The 12,687-nt window shown below is 41.1% G+C and overlaps 1 protein-coding gene across 1 annotated transcript in view; it reads right to left on the bottom strand.

Annotated features, from left to right (window-relative positions):
• Nucleotides 1-616: 616 nt before the first annotated feature.
• The window catches only part of LOC134664314 (bone morphogenetic protein 1), a 123,812-nt gene continuing 111,741 nt past the window's right edge, over nucleotides 617-12,687 (bottom strand). Inside the window, exons 10-21 of the mRNA XM_063520884.1 lie at nucleotides 10,533-10,736; nucleotides 10,018-10,130; nucleotides 9,347-9,495; nucleotides 8,309-8,514; nucleotides 7,595-7,767; nucleotides 7,035-7,163; nucleotides 6,396-6,622; nucleotides 5,944-6,058; nucleotides 5,478-5,658; nucleotides 4,733-4,983; nucleotides 4,077-4,294; nucleotides 617-731 (exon numbers count right to left, since the gene is read on the bottom strand). Of these exons, the coding sequence (XP_063376954.1) occupies nucleotides 710-731; nucleotides 4,077-4,294; nucleotides 4,733-4,983; nucleotides 5,478-5,658; nucleotides 5,944-6,058; nucleotides 6,396-6,622; nucleotides 7,035-7,163; nucleotides 7,595-7,767; nucleotides 8,309-8,514; nucleotides 9,347-9,495; nucleotides 10,018-10,130; nucleotides 10,533-10,736 (1,988 nt within the window). The 3' untranslated portion in view covers nucleotides 617-709. The remainder of the gene's footprint in view (nucleotides 732-4,076; nucleotides 4,295-4,732; nucleotides 4,984-5,477; nucleotides 5,659-5,943; nucleotides 6,059-6,395; nucleotides 6,623-7,034; nucleotides 7,164-7,594; nucleotides 7,768-8,308; nucleotides 8,515-9,346; nucleotides 9,496-10,017; nucleotides 10,131-10,532; nucleotides 10,737-12,687) is intronic.

Consider the following 12,687-nt stretch of genomic DNA (forward strand, 5'->3'; position numbering starts at 1 on the left):
TGAGAATTTAGAAATTTTCCTTTCTTCCTGTTTTAAGGGTCGGTTGCACTAAACCGTCGCTAAAACGTTCGCAAATTTGTGTTGTATGGGAAGTTTCATAGTTCTCTGCAGAATGACGTTGATCAGTATGGCTGATGCAACTGGCCATAAGATCAGGGCTATAACCGCGTAAATCGAAGTTCGCAAATTGCGGGGATCTTTCTCTTTTACTCCAATGACGGTGTAATTAGAGTGACAGAGAAAAATCCCCGCAATTTGCGAATTTCGGTTTTCGCGGTAGCCCCTTAGATCGTTCGAGTCCCATGCGGGAACGCGAGTCTGGGCCTTAGCAAGCCAAGTATAACCGCGAAAATCGAAGTTCGCAAATTACGGGCATCATTCTCTGTTACTCTAATTACGCCCCTTGAAGTGAAAGTGAACGATCCCCGCAATTTGAGAACTTCGCTTGTCGCGGTAGGCCCCCAGGCTAGCCAGTAACGGCTCCTCTACACTATGGGCCAGCGCCGGCCACTCCAAGGGACGCATTTATGCGTTAGATAGCAAGTGATATTGCTATCTCATTCTACTGCATGGCTGCGTCCCTTGGAGTAGCCGGCGCTGGCCCATCGTGTAGAGGAGTCATGATGGGGTGTGTTTAGAGCTTCTCGGTGTTGCGGGGGAAGGTGCGGTGCGGGCGGCGGTGGCGCGGGTGGCGCGGCAGCGGCCAGCGTCACGTGGGTCGCCGCACGAACCTGGAAGTTGCAATGAGTTGAAAACTAGAAGCCATTGACAAATCAGTTTATAGAGTTAGACCAAGAAAAGTCTGCAGCGATTTTGATAGCCCACGCAGTGCAAATGTTATTTTGAACATCAAACTTCATATAAATAACACTTGCACTGCGTGGGCTATCAAAATCACTGCAGACTTTTCTTGGTCTAACTCTATCCAAAGTTGGTTAACTCTACTCCTTGATTAAATAGGTTCTTGTAGTCTGGAGAACCTATTTTTAGTAGCGCGAAATACATTTATTGTGAGTTCCTTAGCGTTCACTTTTTTCTACATTATCTTTGTTATTTTTTTTACACGACTGCCCAAAAAAGAGTGTATTGTTTTCAGGGTTCATGTTTGTATGTGAGTTTCTTTATTCCACCATAACTTCTGAATACCTTAACCGATTTAGATAAATAATATATCATTCGAATCCTTACGTCATCCCAACTAACATAGGATATGTGACGTCATAATAAAATCAATATGGCGGACATAATACATGATTAAGCATGATGCTTAGAAAAAAAAATCTTGCAAACCTATCGAGTGGGGCCTCAAAATAAAGAGCTTTGAAAGACGATTTAAAATATATATGCAACATACGCGTTCAAGTCTTATTTTGGTAGAATAAGGATTCACAAAATGTGCTAAGAAAAATAAATCCTTCTATCTTATTTAGTGAGCTATCCAATGAAAGGGTTTTTACCGCTGATCATTAAAATATATATAAATCATATAGTATACCTAAGGTAAATACAGGAACTAAACACAAACATGTTCTAAATCGCGCAATTGAAATCTAAACCTGTGAACTTACTTATATTTAAGCGATGGGCTTCGAATAATTTCTGGCATATTGGATTCTTATCTTTCTTGTGAATAAAATTATCCTTGCCTACTAAACCTACTTAACCCACCTGCAAAAAAAAATGGTTTTGTTTTAACACGTACGTAGGTAGGTACCTACCAACTTCGACCATTCCTTCTTACTTTAGTAGGTACTAAACTAACTTTCATAATAGGGATACTGCAATGTTCCGCCGAATATGCAAGAGTGATAGCGAAATTTCGATTTTCTTATTTCGCGGTAGAGCCCGAGATTGTGATGGATTGTAGTAGTGGCGCCCCTACAAAGAGTTTCGCGTAATATTCCCTATTGTAAGAAGTATCTATGTGACAATGTTTATACATCTCTTCCTTTCTTCTCGAATGCTTCGAACCTTCCTTTATTCATTCCTAACCTAACTAGAAGTAGTAGACATTTGTCAAAATTCAAAAGCCGAAATGTGAGCTCCGCGTAGGGTACAAGGGCCAGAGCGCGCGCTTTTCGCAACTTTCCTCTAAGTAATATCTTAATTGTGAAGGCCAAAGGCCGAGCTGCAAGAGTGTTGTGTTCAAACACAGACCGATAGAACAAGTGTCTAGATGCGCAGGCCAAAGTCCGAGCTGGGGTAGGGTCAAAGGCCAGGATCGTCTGACAGGTGTAACTCACTTACTGCAATTTCCCCTAGTATGGCCGCAATCACCTCTTTTATAGCAATAAAAAAGCCAATGGCCCGAATCGTCCGAGAAAGGCGCGTCTTTAGTATTCAAACAACAACAACATACCATAATATAGACAATAATACAAGTATCTAAATACGAAGGCGGAAGGCCGCGAACATCGCGTAGGGCTGAATGCCCGAAGCGTCCGAGAGAGGCATACCTTTAGTATTTAAACACAGAACAATGCAATGTTACAAGTGTCTAATGCGAAGTCCGTAGACCAAACTCCGCGTAAAGCCGAAGGTCCGGAGCGTGCGACAGGTACATGCGCTATCCTCAATTTCCCTTAGTATCTTAATTGGGAAGGCGCGATTCCACGCGACGCCGAAGACCGACCTGCAGGAGTTTAGTACTCGTGGAACTCGGTCAGACATTTGAAGAAATTGCACCCGTGGGCCTTACGCAGAGCTCGGTCTTCAGTCTACGTATTTTGACACGTGTACAATGGTTCTGTGTTTCACCGCTAACGTCCCGCAGCATGGCTTTCAGCCTCGTGTAGAAGCGTGCTTCTTTTGAACGTTTTGGGCGTTCGGCCCTACGCAAAGCTCGGCCCTCAGCATCTAGTCTGTCGGGGCTACCTATCTATATTCGCCAGTTCATCATTTGTAAGTAGGTAGTAGGTAATTACTGCCACATAAAGATGTTAGCGTCGCGTAGACTGAATAATGAAATGCAATCTGACGCATATGATTGTTGTTCGATTTGTTGCTAGCAACGTTCTATTTATTAGCCTAGGGCCGTGTGCGTCCTGCTAAAGTCGCATCGAAGGTAATTGAGTCAATAACTTTTTTAGAGGGAGTTAAAGTTATGAGTCTTTACTGTGGACCTTCAAACCCTCATGGACATGTTAAAAACTTCTACTTCTTTTTAAGAAGCTATATGGGAAAATGTTAAATGTCCCATATCGTGAACACATCCACAAATTATCCACAGAAAAGACGCCGGTATTCCGGAACTGTGAGTTTAATTAAAAGGTCCCAGTCCCAGGAGCATAAAGATCCACATAAAGAGAACTTTGTGGACAAACTAAATGCTCAGGTAATATTTATAAATAATAGTTTTAGTTCGTTTTGTCACTAAAATGTGTAAAATAAAATAAATTAATTAAAAAATTAAAAACACGACTGCTGAATTTTAAAGCGAACTGAAAAGCTAAAAATAATGTTATGTTAGTTACATAAGGGGTCATGCACATTTATGACCGTGACTGTAGGTAGGTACGTGTGCATTTAGTTTCGATTGCAGTCGGGGGACCTTTTGGATAAAAGAATGCAGTAGGTAAATTAAGGTCCCCCCACTGTAATCGAAACTAAATGCACACGTACCTACCTACAGTCACGGTCATAAATGTGCATGACCCCTTATGTAACTAACATAACATTATTTTTAGCTTTTCAGTTCGCTTTAAAATTCAGCAGTCGTGTTTTTAATTTTTAAATTAATTTATTTTATTACTGAAAAACTTGGCTCGCTAGACTAAGTAGGTAACAACTAGTAGAATAATACATGAACATATGTTCTTTATCTTCGTCACCTTGTACTGTTCTTGTTTTAATTCGCATTTTAGGCTTAATTTTAATTTTAATCAGGTACATGGCTGACATTCCATCCATCTGTTTTCCATGACGTGCTATAAAGAGCGTCCTCTCTATCCTTGTAAGTCCCCGCGTACTTGTACAAGTACAAATTAAATTCGAGTTATAAACTCTTATAGAAATAAAAGAAAGTTCCAAATTAAAAAAACGCAAAAATTTACTTGGGTCTATCGAGGCTATATTACCTGGGTGACGGCGCGCGTAACCCCCTTCTCCCCACCACCAGCGGTGGCATCCGTTCATCCTCCTCCTCATCTTCCCCGCCCTCCGAACTATCTTCTCCGCTCCATACTTCTGGCTTTATGGCCTGGTAGGACGCGGAGAAGCCTTTGAAGACGATGGAGTCATCGGTGCGGAAGCGGACGAGGAGGGCTTCTGTTGTGGAGATCAGCTCTTGTGGCATCTGTAAAATGTGATTAACTATCGCTAATTCTGAGCGAAATCGTTCTGTATTATTATTCTGTTCTGTTCTGCAGACGAAACAAGGTCATTATTTCATCGCACAATATGTAGCATCAAGATCTCGCATGCGTCAAGTACAAAGGCGCGTACAGCGCCGAACTTTGGCTTTGTAACATGTGGGCGCGGTAATCACCCAATACAGAACTACGTATAACACGACTTATGCCAGGGCAGGAGAGCTCTTTGTAGTATGAGAGTGTTGCAATATACCCAGCATAGGAGCGCACGTAGCGACGAATATCGGGTTTCACCCGACTGTACTGCATGAGGACACCGCGGGTGCCCAGTCCAGTTAGGTAAGTGCGAAGATTACCCGACTTTGTGCCATGAAGGCCCCGCAGTGTAAAACATGGCATACAAGTATTAAATGAATACTCACCACAGTCCCGCAGAACTTCCCATAGTCCCCCGCACTCCCCTCATACCCCCCAAAGATCTGCACATAATCGTATCCACAATGCGACTCCGGCTCAAGCTCAAAAGTCAGGAAGGTGAGCTTGACGAAGTGTCCGAGCGGCGCCACGATGTTCCAGTCGCAGTCGGCGCGGGATTCGTACGAGTCGTCACCGTAGCGCGCGTGCGAGTACAGGTGCTTCACGGATTCTGTAGCAGACAGGTAGCCACCACATGCTGAAACATAATTGAGTTTTAAAGAATAGAATAGAGAATAGGGAGCGTTTATTCGTGACAAAAAATAAATAAAAGAAAACAACAAGTAACACAACAACATAATAGTCACGAAATGGTCCCGACTCAGCATGGTGCTAGCCTGGCTAGGCTAGCGCTGGTCTTCCGTCGGGTCCATGAAAAGTAATAAGGAATAAGTGGATGAGGTATAAAAGACGACATGAAAACGAAGGATAGGCGACGGGGGTAGGTATGAAAGAAAAAATGCGACACGGGCGGATGATGAATAATTGTTTATACTTTACATCGACAAAAGCGTGTCAAGGTCTGATGGAATTCTATTCAGAAATCAGTGCAATCTTTGAACAATTTAGTGTATGATTCATCATCTTCGCGTTGTCCCGGCTTTTTGCCACGGCTCATGGGAGCCTGGGGTCCGCTTGGCCACTAACCAACTAACTATAGGTATAGTTTATGATTATGGTTAAATAACTTACCAGTGGAATGCGTAGCCAAGAATCCCTTCCTCTGCACGGATACGTCTGATTTGAACACGACGTACATCTGGTTCTGCGACGCGACGACAGGATGCGGTAGCTTACCGCCGCAGAAACGGCCGAGGGTCTTCTCGTCGGCTGATGCGCCGTCGTAGATGGTTACGTGGTCGTAAGCGCATTCCTGGAGAATTTCTTACTATCTTAATCTTCAATTATGTAAACCTAAATACTCGTAATGCCATTTAGTTGTATGGAAGGTAGAAAAAAGTTCCGCGACGTGACATAGATACCAAACCATCTCGTATTATGTGATTCTCTCATGATATAAGATGGCTTAGTCTATGTTAAGACAAGCGATCGTTGAAGGCGTGTGGTAAGGTTATAAGATAAGATAAGATAAGATATATTATAAGATATAATATAAGTTATACTTTCAGTAACGGGAAATTATTTGAATTATGAATACCTGATGTGGCTCTAACTCGAAGACGTTGAAAATCAGTTTGACCCGGTGCCCAGGGGTGGTTGAGAACTGCCACACACAGTCCTTCCTCGATGGATACAGATCGGGATAGTTCGGGCTGAAAATAAATTACATCAAACTCCAATTGGCAAGAACAATTCGACAAGTAAGGTCAAGGAATTTGATACAGCGGCTTTCATTTTAATTGTCACTGAGTACCTACTGTCACAAAGTACGAAGTGGCAGATAAACCAAATACCTCAACTATGCCAATAAAGGTCTGAACGTTGCCATCAACATAATCTGGCTGACTTTAACTAATATATCAAGGTGTCCCCAGCTCTGTAGAAGAAGGTACACTTGCATTTGCATCTGTTAGTTTCGCAGTGTCTGATGGAACACTTAAATATACGAGTTTTATTTTAAGCAATACATAGCTGTTCTCAGATTCTCACCTGACAATAGTCCCATGCGGCTGCGTCACATCATGCTTGCACCCGCCCTCCTTGCAGTCCTGCTTATTCGGATGCAGCGTGAATCCACTGCGGCAGGCACACTCATATCCTCCCAACGTGTTGTGACACTCGTGCTGGCATCCGCCATTGTTTTCAGCGCATTCGTCGACGTCGATGTAGTAGGCTGCAGCGAAGCCGAACCGGTGGACTGACGCGTCGGAGGTGAACTGGAATCGTTATTAACAATAAATAATTTTGAAGTCGGGACAATGTTTTTGATGCATGTTTTTACACCTTTTAAAGGTTATTGTTTATGGTAAGATTTTTCCTAAGTGGAATTTGTTGTGTATCCTGATGATGCTGAATTTCTAATGATTATGAAATTTTACAGTGAGCTTTTATCATAATTATTTACACGATTCTGCTGTTCAATTATAAAGTGAATATTATTAAACAAAAGAAAGACGAAGACCGCGCAAGAGTAAGTCTAAAAGAGGAAGGAGGGGAGGACAAGGAGCTTCAAAGTAGTAGCTGACGATGCAACTGCTGGTTTAAATGATAAAACGAAAGAGAGAGAGAGAGAGAGGGAGAAGATTTCTTTATACATTTAACTGGTATTAATAAATATATTGTACTAACCTGAACTCTTAACACGTTTCCATCAGAAGTAACAGGGGGAGGCAGTTGGGAGCCACAGAAAGCGCCATGCCTCCGTAACTTTTCAGCACTCAGACGAGAGTGCACTGTCACGCTATCGTATTCGCATTCCTGGAACAAAAAACCAAAAATACAATGCAAAACTGTAGAAACAATAAGATCCATAACTAGAAGAGGACTTCTAGCATAAGTACACAGTACACACACACAGCACAGTACCTACAGTACAGTAGAACAGTAGTAAGTTGCAGTATAAGGATACTCAAGGTCCTCAACTCAATTGTCCCCTTTCTTTACAAGAAACCGTAAATATTCGTTTTAATGCAACGTTGGTGGTAAACCCACATAAAGCTTGACTAGTAAGTGACCATAGCCTATGGACGCCAGTAATTCAAATGCCTAACCTTCTATATATTCTTTAGAAGATACTGTACCCATACTGTGGAGAAATCCTCAACAATTCTTTCCACAGCCGTAGCATTCGCGAAAAATTTCCTCAAAATTTACCATTCAGGTTTTAGGCCTTAACTCTTCCAGCTTACCTGTTGATACATATTGTTCCCCTCCAGATCAAAATGTGTGAAGTTGAGAGTGATCCTATGCTGTAGAGGGGCCACGATCTCCCACAAGCAGTTCTTGGAGGGCGGGTACAGGTCGGGGAAAGACGGGGAAGTGATGGTGCCATTAGGAGCATCCAGGACTCCACCACAGGCGTCTGGAAGATAGATTATTAGTGTTGTTTAAGTTGACAAGCTCAATAAAGTTTTTAAGTCTTAAATTCCACTGTCTACAATTATTAAGTCCTCACGGCACGGCCACGGCAACGGTGAACTGTGACAATGTGGTACCATTTGGTTGAAAACGTCAGACGTCTGTAGTACGAGGTCTTTGTCTGCTAGAACGGTTCTCCAACTCAAAATGACTAAACTAGTTATGGTGTACTCAATACTTGGGAATTGGGATCTTTTGACTTGAGAATGAGGACATTTTCGTCCACGTTAAACTTGTCGTCGGAGTTGCATCTAAAATGAAAATGAGAAGTCATATCGGTCGCAGGGATGACGACCGATGTAGTCAGTGAATACTGTGTTGAAGTTTTCTATTGGGAATATAACGATGGAAATCCATGAGCCAGTTGGTCGCAAAAGAAGGCAAAACCGACATGGCATAGAACCTTCGCAGCGCAGCGAGAACAACTTTAAAATCCATGAAAGAGTCATTCAGTAAACTAAACCAACTAGATATACAATACTCACTTTCACACTTCTTTCCATCAGAATGCAGCTCGTAGCCAATATCACAGGCACACTCGTATCCGCCCAGCGTGTTGACACACGAATGGCTGCAGCCGTGGTCGATGATGGAACACTCGTCGAACTCCTTCATGAAGGTGGCGGAGAACCCGGCCTTTTGCACTGAGCTGTCTGACTCGAAGATTACGAGCAGTTTGTTGGATGTGGATCTAGAAATAAAGTGTTAGGGGGGTTCATTGTATTTTATTGTACAGTCAACGGTAAAAATATGGGTGTAGACAACTTACTCAAAAATATGTCCCATAGTTCTTAATTCCGGGTCCTTTTGTTTCCCATAAAGTTTTAAGTCATAATGTATTGTTTGTCATATTATCGTTAGTCATAAAACTGAAACCGTTAACTTTTCAGGATTTTCGTAAGGTGATTCTATAGATAGGTTAGGTTAGGTTAGGTTTGTTTTATGGCAATCCTGAAAAGTTACGCGTTTCTGAGAAAAACCAATTATGACTAACGAAAATTCGGACAAACAATACATTATGACTTAAAACTATTTGGGAAACAATAGAGACCCTCTTAATTCACTGACATAAGAGTTATGGGACATATTTTTGAAATGATTTGTACACCCATATTTTTACCGTTGACTGTATAAGCAGGGGCAAGTTTCCGCAACTGGATGACTGGTGCTTATTTTTCGTGAAGGGAGTGGGGGGTAGCACCGATGTTGAGTGGGATCTCGGGGAGATCTCACGGAGATCCAAGATATTTTGCCCTACATGCTCTGTTTTAGATGCAGGGAGCTCTCTCATTTTAATCTCCGACGCAAAAAGTAGGATACCATTAGCTTAACATGTGTGTATCTACAGCCGGTCTAGCCAAGGTGACAATATCGCTTGCGCTTCGCCATCGAATCGCTTTGTGCCTCTCCATCACTCTTCCATATTAGTGTGATAGTGACAGTTGCGTTTCGTTCGCTACGGTGCATTAGCGATTGGCATGTTGTCTACGGGGCCTGTTCTACATATATTCTCGAATACCAACCTGATGTCAGGAGGAATCTTATGTCCACAGAATACTCCAATAAGCGGACTGTCCATGGAGTGTCCATCACGCACTTTCACCTTGTCGTAGGAACAGGTGTCGTGATTCTCCACTTCGAACGAGTGGAAACGGAGGGCCACTTGGTAATCCTGGAATATGAATATTGTATTAGAGACGCGAAGATAATACGTAAGGTAAGGCATTTCTACCCTAACTGGTTATTTGTTTCGAACGTAGACAGCCTAGCTAACCCCTAGGTCCCGTGGAGAGTTCAGTTCAATTTAAAAAATAAAGAGATCTGTCCAGTGAGATAATTGGGGAAAATGAGAGAAAACCTTCATTCATTATTATTGTTACGGTTAATTTGGCGCATCACTTCATGTGGTGGTATACAAATACAAATACAAATACAAATATATTTATTTTCCAAATTGACATGACTTGAAACCTTAGTAATTAAATTAAAATTAATATAGGTATGTGCGGCATGAGACATTTGGAACGATATTGATGTATATTTTCACCCCACCACTTGGCCTCTGACTTAGAATACACAAGGTTAGGTAATATCCCAACATTGGTAGTCTTTTGTCTGAATCGGCTAAGTCAAATAGTTAGTGGGTGAGAGTAGAAACTCATATTTGATGGATTTCCCACTATAAATCGCTTACTTCAGGCACAGACAGCTTCCAGATGCACAGTTTGTTGGGCTGGTAATCGTCCGGGTAGTTCGGGGACTCAAGATGGCCGCTGCTGTCCACTTCTATGTCTCCGCCACACACCGCTGCAAATAAATGAAAAACACTCTTAAAATAACTGTAATTTCCCACATATAATGACAATGCAAATCTTTATACAGACAAGCTGTATAGGCTGCAAAACGAAGCAAGTCTACATTTGCCTCTACTTTTCTCACTATCCCTAGGTACTAGTGATCGTGACTGACAAGTGAGGTTGATCTTAGATATTGTTGTCACTATACTACTTAGTATATACCGGGTGAGCCTAGTGTAAATCACTAGTTAGTTCATGGTAATAAAAGGAAAACGATCTCTCACATGCTCCTTTTTAAGAAAGTATTTTATTCATGGCATTGATTTGCTTCCTCAAGAAACAAGATGTTTGGTAAGAGAAAGTGTTTAACATTAATTTACAGACTATAAGCACTTAAGGTGTTGCATCTTACCTTCATAATGCGCTTTAAATCCTTTAAACGGCTTAGGCCTAAGCCCCGGTTGGTAAACCACAGTCAGCCTGGACCCCGTAGACCTCATCATGGGACCCTTCCCGGAGCCACATATACGCCCCAAGACCGGCGCATTTGGCATGTAGCCGTCACGGATCTCCACCCATTCGGAGCGGCACTCTTCGGATTTGTGGATGTCGATTTCTGTAAAAACAACAGAATATTTTATGTAAACTTTTGATACTTTTATTTAGTAATATAAAAATGAAATCAAAATGATTACGATCAAGTCCAAATAAAGGCACAGTGCGGGCAGGGCACGCTGTATGTAGGCCGTCAGCTTTAGGTATAAGTTTAGGTACGCCTTGTGCACAGAAATTATCGCAAATTGAAGAAGATCCCATTACCTACTGATAAGTTAAATGATTATCATATACCCCATCACGCCAAAGTCAAAATTGACAGAATAACCACGAGGGTTAGAATTGTACTGGACGCTAGTGCACAGACCACAAGCGGTTTATCGTTAAATGACATACTCAAGCTGACTTATTCTGCATTCTCCTAAACTTACGATTGTATGCTATTGCTATTACGCCTGATTTACCGCACTTGCAACGACTTGCGGCCCGATTCGAACTTTAAGATACGTCAATTAATAAATAGATCTAGAAACGATATGGATCAGAAATGTTAGTGTCAAATTAGTGTGTATTTCTTCAAACAAAAACGTCACTTTTGACACACTCACATCTAATCCATATCGTTTCTAGATTTATTAATTGACGTACCTATCTTAAAGTCTGAATCGGGCAGTTGGTCATAAACGGTTATATTGCGACAATTTTCAATCCTACATTGGCTTACAAAAATACAGTCACGATATTCTATTCTATTCTATTCTATTCTATTCTATATTAGAAACTACCATTAAGTAGTGGTACCACAAAAGTATTAAATTACAGTAAGAGCGAACGTGAATTACCATGATTCAAGAGGAACACTCTGTAACACGATATTCTGAATAGATTCACCACACAAAGCCACGACCATCAACTAGTGTTACAGCAGGTACATTATTCCATTGAGCAGACAACAGAGATTTATCGTTTCCAATGACCGACTTCGGGAACGGAATAAAAGTGACCGTAAATTCATTAATTCAGAGAATACATTTGCAGGGGTGAATAATTGTGCGTGCAGAGAGCTTTGGCGGATGCAGAAAAAACAGATATATGGGGTTTTTAACCCTTAGCCAAATCTTGTGAGGTGGATTAAGGTAAACTGAATAATTTTAACAAAACTTTTAGTAAATTTGGCTCCAATCGACATCTGATCAGCCAATATGTATGAAACGGCTAAATTTTCTTTTTACGATTTCGAGATTGGTCCCATAGTAAACGTTACTCGGTATAACTTATATCATATACCTAATATACCTATTCAACTCTCAAAATTTGGCTAAGGGTTCAGTAATTTCTCTCGCAATACATGTCAAACAACATGTCAAACAACGATGTTGCCTCGGCATTCGAAGATTATTTTTCTAAAATAGCTATTAATACCACGAAATGTCTACATTCATCTTCGTCTCGAGCTCATTCCTTACTTTGTGCTAATGTTAAGAAATGTAATATTAACTTTGAGTTTAGTCTAGTAGATTCAGCAATTATTGTTAAAACATTCAAGTCACTCAATTTAAAGAAAACGGAAGACTTATGGGGAACATCTGTTAGAGTCATTAGTCATGTGTTGGACGTAATAGCGCCTTACTTAGCCGTAATTTATAATATTTCAATTTCACAAGGCGTCTTTCCAGATCTTATGAAATATAGCAAAGTCATACCTCTTTTTAAATCGGGTGATTCGAGTGATATGGCTAATTACCGTCCAATATCAATACTTCCTGTACTAAGTAAAGTTTTTGAAAAGTTAATGTTAAATGATCTACTGGGTCACTTCAACAGACATACTTTACTTACAAGCAATCAGTTTGGTTTCACAAAGGGCCGTTCCACGACCGATGCTGCTTCGGTACTTATTAAACATATTTATGATATTTGGGAAAATTCTTGTGATGCAATTGGCATATTTTGTGATCTTTCTAAAGCATTTGATTGTGTGGATCATGGAACGCTCATTTTGAAATTAGAAC

Source organism: Cydia fagiglandana, chromosome 5, assembly GCF_963556715.1.
Source record: "Cydia fagiglandana chromosome 5, ilCydFagi1.1, whole genome shotgun sequence".
Taxonomy (NCBI): Eukaryota; Metazoa; Arthropoda; class Insecta; order Lepidoptera; family Tortricidae; genus Cydia; species Cydia fagiglandana.